Source organism: Catharus ustulatus, chromosome 24 (assembly GCF_009819885.2).
Source record: "Catharus ustulatus isolate bCatUst1 chromosome 24, bCatUst1.pri.v2, whole genome shotgun sequence".
Lineage (NCBI taxonomy): Eukaryota > Metazoa > Chordata > Aves > Passeriformes > Turdidae > Catharus > Catharus ustulatus.
In genome coordinates, this window is record NC_046244.1 from 6909146 (window position 1) to 6923536 (window position 14391).

The 14391-nt window shown below is 44.8% G+C and overlaps 2 protein-coding genes across 3 annotated transcripts; one reads left to right on the plus strand and one right to left on the minus strand.

Moving 5' to 3' along the window:
- Nucleotides 1-6477: 6477 nt before the first annotated feature.
- On the plus strand, nucleotides 6478-9250 carry RNF223 (ring finger protein 223). The gene is made up of 2 exons (XM_033079907.1): nucleotides 6478-6520; nucleotides 7564-9250. Exons 1-2 carry the CDS (start codon nucleotides 6478-6480, stop codon nucleotides 8442-8444), a joined length of 924 nt encoding a protein of 307 aa, XP_032935798.1. The 3' UTR covers nucleotides 8445-9250.
- A 597-nt stretch (nucleotides 9251-9847) lies between these two features.
- LOC117006900 lies at nucleotides 9848-11737 on the minus strand. 2 transcript variants are annotated; one of them, XM_033079649.1, is made up of 2 exons: nucleotides 10492-11737; nucleotides 9848-10440 (listed from the first exon to the last, which is right to left on the minus strand). In XM_033079649.1, exons 1-2 carry the CDS (start codon nucleotides 11408-11410, stop codon nucleotides 10394-10396), a joined length of 966 nt encoding a protein of 321 aa, XP_032935540.1. In that variant the 5' UTR covers nucleotides 11411-11737; the 3' UTR covers nucleotides 9848-10393. The 2 variants fall into 2 exon arrangements, with proteins under 2 accessions (XP_032935540.1, XP_032935539.1); XM_033079648.1 differs by having other exon boundaries at nucleotides 9848-10367; nucleotides 10419-11737.
- Nucleotides 11738-14391: the final 2654 nt, after the last annotated feature.

Genomic DNA, 14391 nt, shown 5'->3' on the forward strand with positions numbered 1-14391 from the left:
GATTCCCATGGATCCTGGAAAAACAGGAATAAGGAATTTCTTGCTGTCAGGATTCCCGTGGATCCTGGAAATGAGGAATCCTTGGCCTCTGAGGATTCCCATGGATCCTGTAAAAGGAGGAATGAGGAATCCCTGGGATGTGAAAATTCCCATGGATCCCAGAAAAGGAGAAATGAGGAATCCCTGGACTCTGAGGATTCCCATAGATCCTGGAAAAGCAGTGATGAGGAATCCTTTGGCTCTCAGGATTTTCATGGATCTGGAAAAGCAGTGATGAAGAATTTCTTGCTGTCAGGATTCCCGTGGATCCTGGAAAGAGGAATCCTTGGCCTCTGAGGATTCCCATGGATCCCAGAAAAGCAGGGATGAGGAATGTTGGAATGTGAGGATTCCCACGGACCCCAGAAAAGCAGGAATTCTGCCAGCAGAGGATCTGCGCTCCGTGAGCAGCAGCCGAGAGCCCCGGGGCCATTCCCTGCTCTGACATCACCGCCCCATTCCCAAAATCATTCCCGAACCCGTCACGGGGGGAAGTGACTCAAGCACCGGAACAGGAGCCGGTCACAGGACAATGAAAACGCCGGGAGAGCTCCAGGAGCCGGGAAAATTGGGAATTCCCGTGTTTATTGGTAGTTAAAATGGTGTAAATGTGCGGTGTTCATTGGTTGTGTGCTGAATATTTATTATTTGTTTCTTATTTTACAGCAGATGCTGCGCCCGTGCTGCACAACTCTTGGGATCCAGGGAAAACACGCTGGGAATAAATATCCAGGGAAAAATGCTGGAAATGTCCAGGGAAAACACGCTGAAAATAAATATCCAGGGAAAAGATGCTGGCAATAATCAGGGAAAAAACGCTGAAAATATCCAGGGAAAAAATGCTGGAAATATTCCGGGGAAAAATACTGAAAATAAATATACAAGGAAAAAATACTGAAAATATACAGGGAAAGTACACTGGGAATATCCAGGGGAAAAAAACTGCTGAAAATGACAGAAAATTTTGAAAATCACTCAATTTCCCAGGCTGGAAAAGAGGGATCAGTGATGGAAAACATAAAGAAAACCCCTCCAGACTAGAATTTCCCAGCCTGCAAAAGAAGGATGAATTCTGGTAGTTTATGGGGAAAAACCCCCACAAAAATAGAATTTCCCAGACTGGAAAAGTGGGATCAATTCTGGGAATTTTGGGGAAAACCCCTTGGAACCAGAATTTCCCAGGCTGGAAGAGGGATCAATGATGGAAAACGTTGAAAACCCTTTCAAGACAGGATTTCCCAGACTGGAAAAGAGGGATCAATTCTGGGATTTTGGGGAAAACCCCTTGGAACCAGGATTTCCCATGCTGGAAAAGAGGAATAAATGACAAAAAACATTGAAAACCCCTGGAAACCAGGATTTCCTAGGCTGGAAAAGAGGGATAAATGATAAAAAACATTGAAAACCCTTTCAAACCAGGATTTCCCAGTCTGGAAGAAAGGGATAAATGATGGGAAATGTTGAAAAACCTTTCAAACCAGGATTTCCCAGCCTGGAAAAGCGGGATCAATTCTGGGAATTTTGGGGAAAACCCCTTGGAACCAGAATTTCCCATGCTGGAAAAGAGGGATAAATGATGGAAAATGTTGAAAAGCCCTGGGAACCGGATTTCCCAGGCTAGAAAAGAGGGATCAGTGATGGAATTTTGGGGAAAACTCCTCCAAACCAGAATTTGCCAGGCTGGAAAGGAGGGATAATGATGGAAAACGTTGAAAACCCTTTCAAGCCAGAATTTCCCAGACTGGAAAAGAGGGATAAATGACAAAAAACATTGAAAACCCCTGGGAACCAGGATTTCCTATGCTGGAAGAGAGGGATAAATCACAAAAAACATTAGAAACCCTTTCAAGCCAGGATTTCCCATGCTGGAAAAGAGGGATAAATGATGGAAAACATTGAAAGCCCTTTCAAATCAGGATTTCCCAGTCTGGAAAAGAGGGATAAATGATAAAAAACCTTGAAAACCCTTTCAAACCAGGATTTCCCGGGAGTTTTGAGCACTGTTTCCCCGTGGCCCAGCCCCTTATCGCAGCATTCCAGGCTGTTTGTGCCGGGAATGATTCAGCGGGCCGGCGGGGGAAGGGCAGGTGGAGCAGGAAAAGTCACCTGTGCTCAGGTATAAATCTCACCTGAGCCCACAGAGCAGCCATTTCCGCCTCTGGGACAGGAGCAGCCCTGGATTTGGGAGCCAAAGGTCGGGGCTGTGGCGGGATTTTGGACAGGACATGAATGGGGAACGCTGAGAGCACCTGAGCAGGTATGGAAAGGGTTAAAGTCCTGCTGGGAGGATTGGGGATTGGGACTGGGGGCACTGGGAATGGGATCACTGGGACTGGGATTGTTGGAACTGGGATAATTAAAATTGGAATTATTGGAATTGGGATCACTGGAATAGGAATTGTTGGAACTGGGATCACTGGGACAGGGATTGTTGGAACTGGGATCACTGGGACTGGGATGCCTGGGACTGGGATCACTGGAATAGGGATAATTAAAATTGGAATTATTGGAACTGGGATCACTAGAATAGGAATTGTTGGAACTGGGATCACTGGAATAGGGATAATTGGAACTGGGATTGTTGGAACTGGGATCAGTGGGACTGGGATCACTGGGACTGGGATCACTGGAATAGGGATAACTGGAACTGGGATTGTTGGAACTGGGATCACTGGGACTGGGATCATTGGAACTGGGGTTACTGGGACTGGGATCACTGGAATAGGGATAATTAAAATTGGAATTATTGGGACTGGGATCACTGGGACTGGGATTGTTGGAACTGGGATAACTGGAACAGGAGTTGTTGGAACTGGGATCACTGGAATAGGGATTGTTGGAACTGGGATCACTGGAACTGGGATCACTGGGACTGGGATCACTGGAATAAGGATAATTAAAATTGGAATTATTGGAACTGGGATCACTGGGACAGGAATTGTTGGAACTGGGATCACTGGGACGGGGATTGTTGGAACTGGGATCACTGGAATAGGGATAATTAAAATTGGAATTATTGGAACTGGGATCACTGGAAATAGGAATTGTTGGAACTGGGATCACTGGGACGGGGATTGTTGGAACTGGGATCACTGGAATAGGGATAATTAAAATTGGAATTATTGGAACTGGGATCACTGGGACTGGCATTATTGGAACTGGGATCACTGGGATTGGGATCACTGGAATAGGGATAACTGGAACTGGGATTGTTGGAACTGGGATCACTGGGACTGGGATTGTTGGAACTGGGATCACTGGGACTGGGATCACTGGAATAAGGATAATTAAAATTGGAATTATTGGAACTGGGATCACTGGGACTGGCATTATTGGAACTGGGATCAGTGGGACTGGGATCACTGGCATAGAGATAACTGGAACTGGGATTGTTGGAATGGGAATTGTTGGAACTGGGATAGTTGGAACTGGGATAATTTGAACTGAGATCACTGGGATTGTTGGAACTGGGACCAGTGGAATAGAAATTGTTGGAACTGGGATAATTTAAACTGGTATTGTTGGAACTGGGATCACTGGAAATAAGAATTGTTGGAACTGGGATCATTGGAAATAGGAATTGTTGGAACTGAGATCACTGGAATAGGGATAATTTGAAGTGGGATGGTTGGAACTGGGATCACTGGGACAGGGATTGTTGGAACTGGGATCCCTGGAAATAGAAATTGTTGGAACTGGGATCACTGGAACTGGGATAATTTGAACTGGGATTGTTGGAGCTGGGGTCATTGGAACTGGGATTGTTGGAATGGATTCACTGGAACTGGGATGGTTGGAACTGGGATTGTTGGAACTGGGATCCCAGAAATAGGGATAATTAAAACTGGGATGATTAAAACTGGGATCACTGGAACAGGACAAATCCTAATCCCAAATCCCCTCTCAGTGGGACCCCTCTGTGGTTTAGGGTTCACAAAAATTCCCAGAATTTCCCAAAACTTTGGAATCCCTTCCTTGGCGTCGCTCTCCTGAGCGCTTTCCTTGTTTCCTGGTGTTCCCAAAGCACCTAGAAAATCCCTGGAAAATTTGGACTCCAAATTAAAAATTAAAAAAAAAGAGGAAAAAAGAAAAATCAGGCTCCAAATAATAATAAAAAAACCAAACAAAAAACTCCCAGGAAAACCAAACCAAACCAAACCAAACCAAACCAAACCAAACCAAACCAAAACAAAAATAAAAACCCAAAAAACGAAACAAAAAAAAGGAAAAATCAGGCTCCAAATGTTAAAAAATAATCAGAAAATCAGACCTAAAACCTCAAATATTTCTGTTAAAAAAACTCAGGAGGGAATTCCAAATGTCTCATCTTGATCCCTGTGTCCCAAAAATCAAAATATCCCACAGAAATAAGCGGAACCAAAAGATAAAAACGAGCAGAATTTCAATTTATTAAAACCAAGAAGTTTCTGTAAGGTCGTGATTGTATTTAACAAATGGGGGAAATTTGGATTTTTATTTTGGGATAAACTTGGGGTTTATTCTCAGGATTTTGCTGTGCCCAGACCAATAAAAAAGTTGCTGAGAGCTGAAATTTCATAATTCAGGTTGTGAAATCAGAGCTGAGGCTTCTCCCTTTCTCAGTTCCCTTCTGCTGCTCAGAATTCCTGAAAATCCCTGGGAAAAACACCCAGGAACTCCAAAAAAAAAAAAAAAAAAAGTAAAAATTGGATTTAGGGGATGGAGTTGCGCAAAAAGGGAAGATTTAGTTTTAAAAAATTAAATAAATAAAGAAGAGAAAAAAGGAAAAAAAACTCCCTCATCTCTGTGCCAGTTTGGATTTTTAATTTATCTGTAACCAGAAAAAAAAAATTATAATAACAGGAAAAATAATAGCAATAATAGTAATAGTAATAATAACAATAGTAATAAAATAAAATTTAAAATAATAATAATAATAATAATAATAATAATAATAATAATAATAATAATAATAATAATAATAAAACCCCAATAAAACTCGCTGGAAAATGCACAAAATTTAAGCTCAGGAAATAAATAAATTAAAAAAAAATTCTGTATTTAAAAAAGAAAAATTCTGAAATTCCTTAAATAATGGAGATTTTAATTTTTTTTCCTTGTGGAATGTGAGGAATATTGAAATGCTGGCTGGAAAGGAAGATTTAAAATTGGATTTAAATGCTGAGGATGAGGAGGGAATAATTGCAGGAAACACCTGAGCATTGCAAATCCCCGGCCAGGGAGGATCCAGCCCTGACTCAGCCCTAAAAAATCTTCTGGGAAATGCAGAGCAGAGCTGGCACCAGGAATTTCCTGCTGCTCTGAGGCTGCAGGGAGGTGGAGAGAAAATAAATCAAATTTTGGAGGGATTCTGAGAGCTGGAATTTGAGGGCTGGATGGAGATGGAGCTAAAATAATTCAAATTTTGGGGGATTTTGAGAGGGATGAAGAGCAGAAATTCAGGTCTGGATGGAGGTGGAGATAAAATAAATCAAATTTTGGGGATTCTGAGAGCTGGAATTTGGGATCTGGATGCAGGTGTTGCTTAAAATAATTCAAATTTTGTGTGATTCTGAGAGGGATGAAGGAACAGGAGATGAAATTTGAGATTTGAATGCTGGTGTTGCTAAAATAATTTGAATTTTGTGTGATTCTGAGGGGAAAAAAGGCACAGGAATCGTTCTCAACCCAATTTTCTGGGATTTGGGCTCCTGAACTCCCAGGCAGGAGCTGGAATTTGGGATCTGGATGTGGGTCTTGCTAAAATAACCCAAATTTTGGGTGATTCCCAGGGGAATAAAGGCACAGGAGCTGGAATTTGGGATCTGGATGCAGATATTGCTAAAATAATTCAATTTTTGGGTGATTCCAAGCAGAATAAAGTCCCAGGAGCTGTTTTTAACCTGATTTTAACCCAATTTTCTGGAATTTGGGCTCCTGAACTCCCAGACACGAGCTGGAATTTGGAATCTGGAAGCAAATATTGCTAAAATAATTCAAATTTTGGGTGGTTCCAAGCAGAACAAAGCCCCAGGAGCCGTTTTTAACCCGATTTTAACTCGATTTTAACCCGATTTTCTGGGCTTTGGGCTCCTGCAGCCCCAGCTCTGGGTCCTGGCTCAGCTCCAGCAGGGCAGCTCCAATTTTCCTTGGGAAAACATTCCAGGAAACCTCCAGGAATTCCCCAGCCTCGAGGCCGTTTCCTCCTCGTTCTAGCACGAGAATTCCATCATTTTCATCAAGAAAAAATAAAAAACATCTGCATTTCCTCCCTTCCTCAGGGATTTTTCTGGAATTCCAGCTCCTAGGAGTTGGGATCACATCCCCACCACCCCAAATATAAAATGAATAAAAAATAAAATTCAAATATTTTCCCTTTTCTACCCCTCCACTGAAAAGTGTTGTCTGTCTCTTAGGCCTGGCTCAAGCTCCATAATCTCAGAATTAAGAGATTCCCTCATGGAATCTTCTGCTCTCCTCCCAGCTGGGAGCACCACACGGGGTAGGTCCAACCTCGTGGGTTTTTGGGTTTTTATTTTATTTTATTTTATTTTTTATTTTTATTTTTCCCCCCAAAATTGGAGGAATTCTGGTGGGGATGTGGCTCCCAGCTCTGCAATCCCAGCTTTGGGTTCGGGGTCTCTGCTCTTTTGGGAAAACAGAGGAAAATTCAGGGAATAAAAATTGAGGGGGGTGAAGGGGCAGGAGATGGAATTTGGGGTCTGGATGCAGGTGTTGCTAAAATAACCCAAATTTTGGGGTGATTCTGACAGGAATAAAGGCTAAAATAATCCAAATTTTGGGTGATTTGCAGGGCAATGAAGGGACAGGAGATGGAATTTGGAGTCTGGATGCAGATAGACCTGCAGATGTTGATAAAATAGCCCAAATTTTGAGTGATTTGCAGGATAATGAAGGGACAGGTGCTTAAAATAAAATAATAAAGTAAAATTTTAAAAATAATAATAGAATAATAAAATAACAAAATGAATTCTGTGCTCTTGTCTTGCAGAGTCTCCCAGGGCTCTGCTCCTCTATGGGGGCTGGTGATTATGCTTAAAATAAAAATAAAATAAAATAAAATAAAATAAAATAAAATAAAATAAAATAAATTAGTAAAATAAAATAAAATAAATTAGTAAAATAGAATAATAAAATAATAAAATAATAAAATAAAATGAATTCTGTGCTCTTGTCTTGCAGAGTCTCCCAGGGCTCTGTTCCTCTCCAGGAGCCAGTGAAGGTGTTTAAAGTAATGAAATAAAATAAAATAATGAAATAAAATAATAAAATAAAATAAGACAATAAAATTAAAAACCAATAAAATAAAATAATAAAATAATAAAATAAAATATTAAAAAAATAAGATAAAATAGAATAATAAAATAAAATTAATTTTATGCTCATCTCTTCCAGAGTGCCCCAGGTCTCTGTTCCTTGCTGGGGACTGACGGTGTTTAAAATAAAATAAAAATAAAAATAAAAATTAAAAGAAAAAAATTTAAAACCCCCCATAAACCCTAAACTTGTTCTCTTGTCTTGCAGAGTCTCCCAGGGTCGTGCTCCTCTCCGGGGGCTCCATCATGTCCTGTTTCCCTCAGCTGTGGCGCTCCAGCACCCCTGGGTCCCCCAGCACCCCTGGGTCCCCGAGCCCCCCGGTGTCCCCGAGCCCCCCGGTGCCACCCCCGGTTCCAGCCCCCGGCGCGCCCCCGGTCCCCGTCAGCCCCATCTCCCTGCCCTCCCCCGCGAGCGATGGCCGCAGGAAGGGCCGCTCCCCGCTGGGCTCGCCCTGCTCCCCCAAACCCGCCTCGCCCGTCGAGTGCTCCATCTGCTTCAACACCTACGACAACACCTTCAAAACCCCCAAACTGCTGCAATGCCGCCACGTCTTCTGCCTGGAGTGCGTGGCCAGGCTGAGCACGGCGCTGCCGCCCAACCAACCCCAGGAGCTGCTGCCGTGCCCCTTCTGCCGCCAGCTCACCCACATCCCCGAGCAGGGCGCGCCCGCGCTGGCCACCAGCAAGGAGCTGCTGGCCACGCTGCCCCCCGAGCTGCAGCACGAGCGGCCGCTCTGGATGGAGGGCACGCGGCTCTGCTGCCGCCGCGCCTCGGACGACGCCGAGAGCGCCGAGGGCTGCGTGTCCATCGACGTGGCCATGAGCAAGGCCGAGAGCGCCGAGGAGGCCGCGCCGGGCCTGGCGGGGAGGTTGTCGCGGTGCGAGCTGTGCGAGGACTGGAAGCGCATCGTGCTGCTCTCGGCGATCCTCATCATCCTCTTCTGCATCATCCTGTGGCCCGTGCAGTGCGCGCTCAAGACGGGCAACCTGCGCTGCCTGGCGCGGCCCGTGGCCGTCAGCAGGCCCGAGTACCTGCCGGCCAAAGCCACCACGGCGGGGCCGGCGGTGACGCAGCCGGTTCTGCAGTAGGGACAGAGTCTGCGGGTGCTGGGGGTGGGAAGAGACAAAATCCCCATTTCCAGGGTGCCAGGAGCTCCTGGATGTGCTGTGTGAATGAGAGCGGGGCCTGGATCTGCTTCCCTGACGGAATCGGGAACAAAATCCCCGTTCCAGTGGTGCCAGAGCCTCTGGATGTGCTCAAGGAGGAAGAACCAGACCAGGAGCTGCTTTCCTGACAGAACCTGGGACAAAAACTCATTTTCAGTTCTGCCAGAGACTCTGGATCTTCTTGAGAATGAACAACAGACAAAACCCCGTTTCCAGTAACGCCAAAGTTTCTGGATCTGCTCAGGGATGGGATAACAGACTGGACCTGCTTTCCTGACAGAATCTGGGACAAAAACCCATTTCCAGTGGTGCCAGAGACTCTGGATCTTCCTGAGAATGAATAACAGACAAAACCCCATTTCCAGTAATGCCAAAGCCTCTGGATCTGCTCAGGGATGAAGAACCAGACCAGGAGCTGCTGCCCTGACAGGACCTGGATCAAAACCCCCATTCCAGCAGCACCAGGAATCCCTGGATCCACTCAGCCCCATGGGGACAAGGGGCGAGGCTGTCGCGGTGCGAGCTGTGCGAGGACTGGAAGCGCATCGTGCTGCTCTCGGCGATCCTCATCATCCTCTTCTGCATCATCCTGTGGCCCGTGCAGTGCGCGCTCAAGACGGGCAACCTGCGCTGCCTGGCGCGGCCCGTGGCCGTCAGCAGGCCCGAGTACCTGCCGGCCAAAGCCACCACGGCCGGGCCGGCAGTGACACAGCCAGTTCTGCAGTAGGGACAGAGCCTGGAGGTGCTGGGGGTGGGAAGAGACAAAATCCCCATTTCCATGGTGCCAGGAGCTCCTGGATCTGCTCAGGGATGGGAACGGAGAAAATCCCTGTTCCAGGGACACCAGGAGTTCCTCAATCTGCTAAAGGGTGGCAACAGGGCCCAAAGTTGCTGCCCTGACAGGATCTGGGACAAAACCCCCATTCCGGTAATGCCAGGAGCCCCTGGATCTTTTTGGGAATGAGAATGGGGACAGGACCTGCTTTCCTGACAGAATCTGGGACAAAATCCCCATTCAAGTGACACCAGGAGCCCTTGAAGCTGCTCAGGAATGGGATAAGGGACTGGACCTGCTTTCCTAACAGGATTTGGACAAAATCCCCACTCCAGTATTGCCAGGAGCTCCTGGATCTGTTTGGAAATGGGATCGGGGACTGGACCTGCTTTCCTGACAGAATCAGGAACAAAATCCCCATTCAAGTGACACCAGGAGCTTCTGGATCTCTTTGGAACTGGGATCAGGGCCTGGACCTGCTTTCCTGACAGAATCTGGGATAAAATCCCCATTCCAGTGGTGCCAGATCCCCTGGATCTTCTTGAGAATGAATAACAGACAAAACCCCATTTCCCATAATGCCAAAGCCTCTGGATCTTCTCAGGGATGAAGAACTGGAACAGGACCCTCTGCCCTGACAGGACCTGGGACAAAATCCCCATTTGAGTGACACCAGGAGCCCTTGGAGCTGCTCAGGAATGGGATAACAGACTGGACCTGCTTTCCTGACAGAATCTGGAACAAAAACCCATTTCCAGTTCTGCCAGAGACTCTGGATCCTCTTTAAAATGAATAACAGATAAAATCCCATTTCCAGTAACACCAAAGCCTCTGGATCTGCTCAGGGATGAAGAACTGGAGCAGGACCATCTGCCCTGACAGGATTTGGGATAAAATCCCCATTTGAGTGACACCAGGAACCCCTGGATCAGTTTGGGAATGGGATCAGGGACTGGACCTGCTTTCCTGACAGAATCTGGGATAAAATCCCCATTGCAGTGGTGCCAGAGCCTCTGGATGTGCTCAGGGATGGGAACAGGGACAGGACCTGGTGCCCTGACAGGATCTGGGACAAAAATCCCTCTCCTGGATCTGCTCAGCTCCGTGGGGATGAGGGACAGGACAAAAATCCCTCTCCTGGATCTGCTCAGCTCCGTGGGGATGAGGGACAGGACAAAAATCCCTCTCCTGGATCTGCTCCATCCCCACCCCAGGGGTGCCAAACAGAACCTGCTGCATTCCTGGCATTGCTGGCAGACCCCAAATCTGGGATGTCCCCAAGCCTCTGGAATGTCCCCAAGCCTCTGGAATGTCCCTCTGCTTCTGGAATGTCCCTGTGTCTCTGGAATGTCTTCAAGCATCTGGAATGTCCCTGTGCCTCTGGGATGTCCTCTGGGATGTCACTGTCCCTCTGGAATGTCCCTGTCCCTCTGGAATGTCCCTGTCCCTCTGGGATGTCCCCTTGCCAGACTCTCCATGGATTCCAGGGCTGGGAATGCACCTGGAGCTCCCCCGTTCCTCGAGTTCCTGAGGGAATAAAGGGATTTTTTTTTGCCCTGTCAGCTGGAGCAGCTCTGTGATTATTCCTGTGAGGAGCTGGGATGGGGAGGGCTCGAATGAACAGATCGGGAACAGCCAGATTCCAGAGGCTGGGAAGGTGAAACACCTGAATTCCAGACGTTGGGAAGGTAAAACTGCAGAATTCCAGAGGCTGGGAAGGTGAAACACCCAAATTCCAGAGGCTGGGAAGGTAAAACAGCCGAATTCCAGAGGCTGGGAAGGTAAAACTGCAGAATTCCAGAGGTTGGGAATGTGAAACACCTGAATTCCAGATGTTGGGAAGGTGAAACAGCCAAATTCCAGATGTTGGGAATGTGAAACACCTGAATTCCAGATGTTGGGAAGGTAAAACTGCAGAATTCCAGAGGCTGGGAATGTGAAACACCCAAATTCCAGACGTTGGGAAGGTGAAACAGCCAAATTCCAGATGTTGGGGAGGTGAAACAGCCAAATTCCAGATGTTGGGGCGGTTCCCTGGCACTGCAGCTGCAGCTGCTGCCTCCTGCTCCCCAACCAAACCCAAATCCATCCCCTGAACATTCCCACAGGACATTTTTTCCCCAGGAAAATGCTCCAAAATCCCACCTGGGAAGGGATTTGGTACCCAGGACTGAGCTCTGAGGGACACAAACCTCACCCCAAGCTCTCCCTGCTGCCCAAAATTCCCAAATTTTTTTTTTGGGACAGCTGTTTGTATCTAAGCAGGGATGTGCCAGTGATTCCCAATCCCCAATCCCATGGTTTTATGCAGTATTGTGTGCCAGGAGCACACCTGGATTTATTCTGTTCTGTTTTTTAGAATTTGAGGTGTCCCTGTGGAGAATTATTCTCCTTTTTCCCTTTTAAATTCCAGCTCACTTTATCCTGGAAATTCCCATTTTATCCTGGAAATTCTCACTTCATCCTGGAAATTCCCACTTTTCTCCTGTCTTGGGGGATTGTCTGACCCCAAAACTGCTCTGGAGTTTCAGGGATTGAATTTCACATCCCAAAATATTTTTATCAAGCCTGGAAATATTTTTATGAAACCTGAAATATTTTTATCAAACCTGGAAACATTTTTATGAAACCTGAAATATTTTTATCAAACCTGGAAATATTTTAGTCAAACCTGAAAATGTTTTTCTCAAGCTTGGAAACATTTTTATCAAACCTAGAAATATTTTTGTCAAACCTGGAAATACTTTCATCAAACCTGGAAATATTTTCATCAAACCTGAAAACATTTTTACTAAACCTGGAAATATTTTTATCAAGCCTGGAAATATTTTCATCAAACCTGGAAATATTTTTGTCAAACCTGGAATTTATTTTAGTAAAATCTGAGAATGTTTTTATCAAACCTGGAAACATTTTTATCAAGCCTGGAAATATTTTTATCAAATATTTTTATCAAGGAATTTTTGGGAAAACTGAATTTAGGAGCCACTCTGCTTCACCCCCTGCACCCAGCAAACAACACCAAAAAAAAAAAATCGGATTTTCCTTTATTCCAGGAGGAAATAAAAGAAGCACCAGGCCCCTTAAAAACCTCTTGAATCGTTTCCAAACTTTATTTCTGGGTGATTGGACAGACACGAGTTAGTAATGGTTACATCATGCTGCTCCCCAAAGTCAGGAATTCCCCCTCTCCACGGGGTTAGAATTAAAAAAAAAAACCAAAAAAAAAAATCAAATCCACAAAATAAACAACTTCTGTATTTTTTGTGTGTGTGTGTGTATTTTTTTTGCACATTTTGGGGGTAAATGTTGTTAAAAAATATTAAAAATAAAGCTCAGGGTGCTGCTGGAAATTTCAAATTCTCCCCCACGAGGACACAAAATCTTTTTTTTAAGGCATTTCCCAGCAAAAGCAGAACCAGGTTTTAAAATTTATTTTTGTTCAGTCCTTGGGGATTTTTAAAATTTTTTTTTATCCCTCTGGAGTTGGAACATTCAGAAATTTGGATTTCCCAGCATTTCCCACCAGGAAATTCAAAAATTGGGAATATTCAACGCTGGATTTTCCACAGCAATGGAAATTGGGAATTATTTTCATTTTTTAAAAATCAAATAAATGAAATAAAAGCAGATCCAAGTGGTTTTTCTATAGATTTTTTTTTCCTTTTGGTTCCACCTTGGTTCAAAAAGGAGAAATTTGACTTTTCCTGGCTCAGAAGTTGGTGCCAAAACCCCATTTTAAAGGGATAGAAATTTAGGGGGAAAAAATTTTCCTTTCTGGGAAAAAAATTCTTTAAATTCCCCCAAAGAAACTTCAGAACTGGCCCCAAATTTTTTTCCTTTCTGGGGAAAAAAAAAACTTCAAATTCTCCTCAGAAATTTTGTAATTGGCTCTGAAATTTTTCTTTTCTGGGAAAAAAAATGCTTCAAATTCTCCCCAAAAAACTTCAGAACTGGCCTCAAATTTTTTTCCTTTCTGGGAAAAAAATGCTTTAAATTATTCCAAAAAAATTTTGGAACTGGCCCCAAATTTTTTTTCCCTTTCTGGGAAAAAAATGCTTTAAATTCCCCCAAGAAACTTCAGAACTGGCCCTAATTTTTTTTTTACTTTCTGGGGAAAACAAAACTTCAAATTCTCCTCAGAAACTTCAGAACTGGCTCTGAAATTTTTCCTTTCTGAGAAAAAAAATGCTTCAAATTCCCCAGAAACTTTGGAACTGGCCCCAAAATTTTTTCCTTTCTGGGAAAAAAATTCTTTCAATTCCTCCAAAAACTTTTGGAACTGACCCCAAAATTTTTCCTCTCTATGAAAAAAATATTTTAAATTCCCCCAAATTTTTCCAGTCCCGTTCCCAACCCCGCTGGAATTCCCCTGGCAGCATCCAGAGGAGCGTGGGAAACCCAAAAACTCCAACTCCAAAGTTAAAAAAATAAATAAAAAACCCAAATTCTCTTGGTGGGAGATGCTCCAGCACCAGCTCTGCTTTGGGAATGGAAGGAAAATATAAAAAATAAAAAATCCCAGAGGAGGGAAAAGGGAATCTCCTGGTCCTGGTGGATGAGGGAAGAGAATTCCCAGCTCGTGGAGAGGAGCTCCAAGCTTGGCAGGAACACAAAATGTGGGGATGAGGTTTCACAGCTGCTCCTGCACGTGTCCAAGAGGAAGAGGAGGAGGAGAACCGCTGGAAAAATCCAATTTTTATTTATTTATTCCCCCTCCCTCCTCCCCAGTCCAGCACAGAGCAGAGCTCTGGCCCTGCTGGGGCATCCCTGATTTGAGTAGAGCTCCGAGGAGAAAAAAAGCACTTTTTGATTTTTTTTTTTTTGTTGTTTGTTTGTTTTTTTTTGAGATCCTTACACACATAAATTACAGTGAGGGGGATGAAGGGCAGCAGGAATTCAGGTGGGAGAAGTTTTGGAAGAGCCAGAGGTGAGATCCCCACCTGGGGATCCGGGAAGGCCTCGCCAGCACCAGCAGCGTTTCCCCCACAGGAAAATGGGGTTGTTTTGTTTTTTTATTTTTTGGGAACACCCCCCCAAAAAAAACCAGCAGGAAAAATAAAAAAAAGAGGGGGGTAGATGATGACAACAACC

Excerpts from the sequence above, each read along its gene's own strand:
- LOC117006900 (XM_033079649.1), bottom strand. The coding sequence starts at position 11,410 with ATGTCCTGTGGGAATGTTCAGGGGATGGATTTGGGTTTGGTTGGGGAG. Across the intron at positions 10,441-10,491 it reads CTGGGGTGGGGATGGAGCAG|ATCCAGGAGAGGGATTTTTG; the intron begins ATCCAGGAGAGG and ends GGAGCTGAGCAG.
- RNF223 (XM_033079907.1), top strand. The coding sequence starts at position 6,478 with ATGGAATCTTCTGCTCTCCTCCCAGCTGGGAGCACCACACGGG. Across the intron at positions 6,521-7,563 it reads AGCTGGGAGCACCACACGGG|AGTCTCCCAGGGTCGTGCTC; the intron begins GTAGGTCCAACC and ends CTTGTCTTGCAG.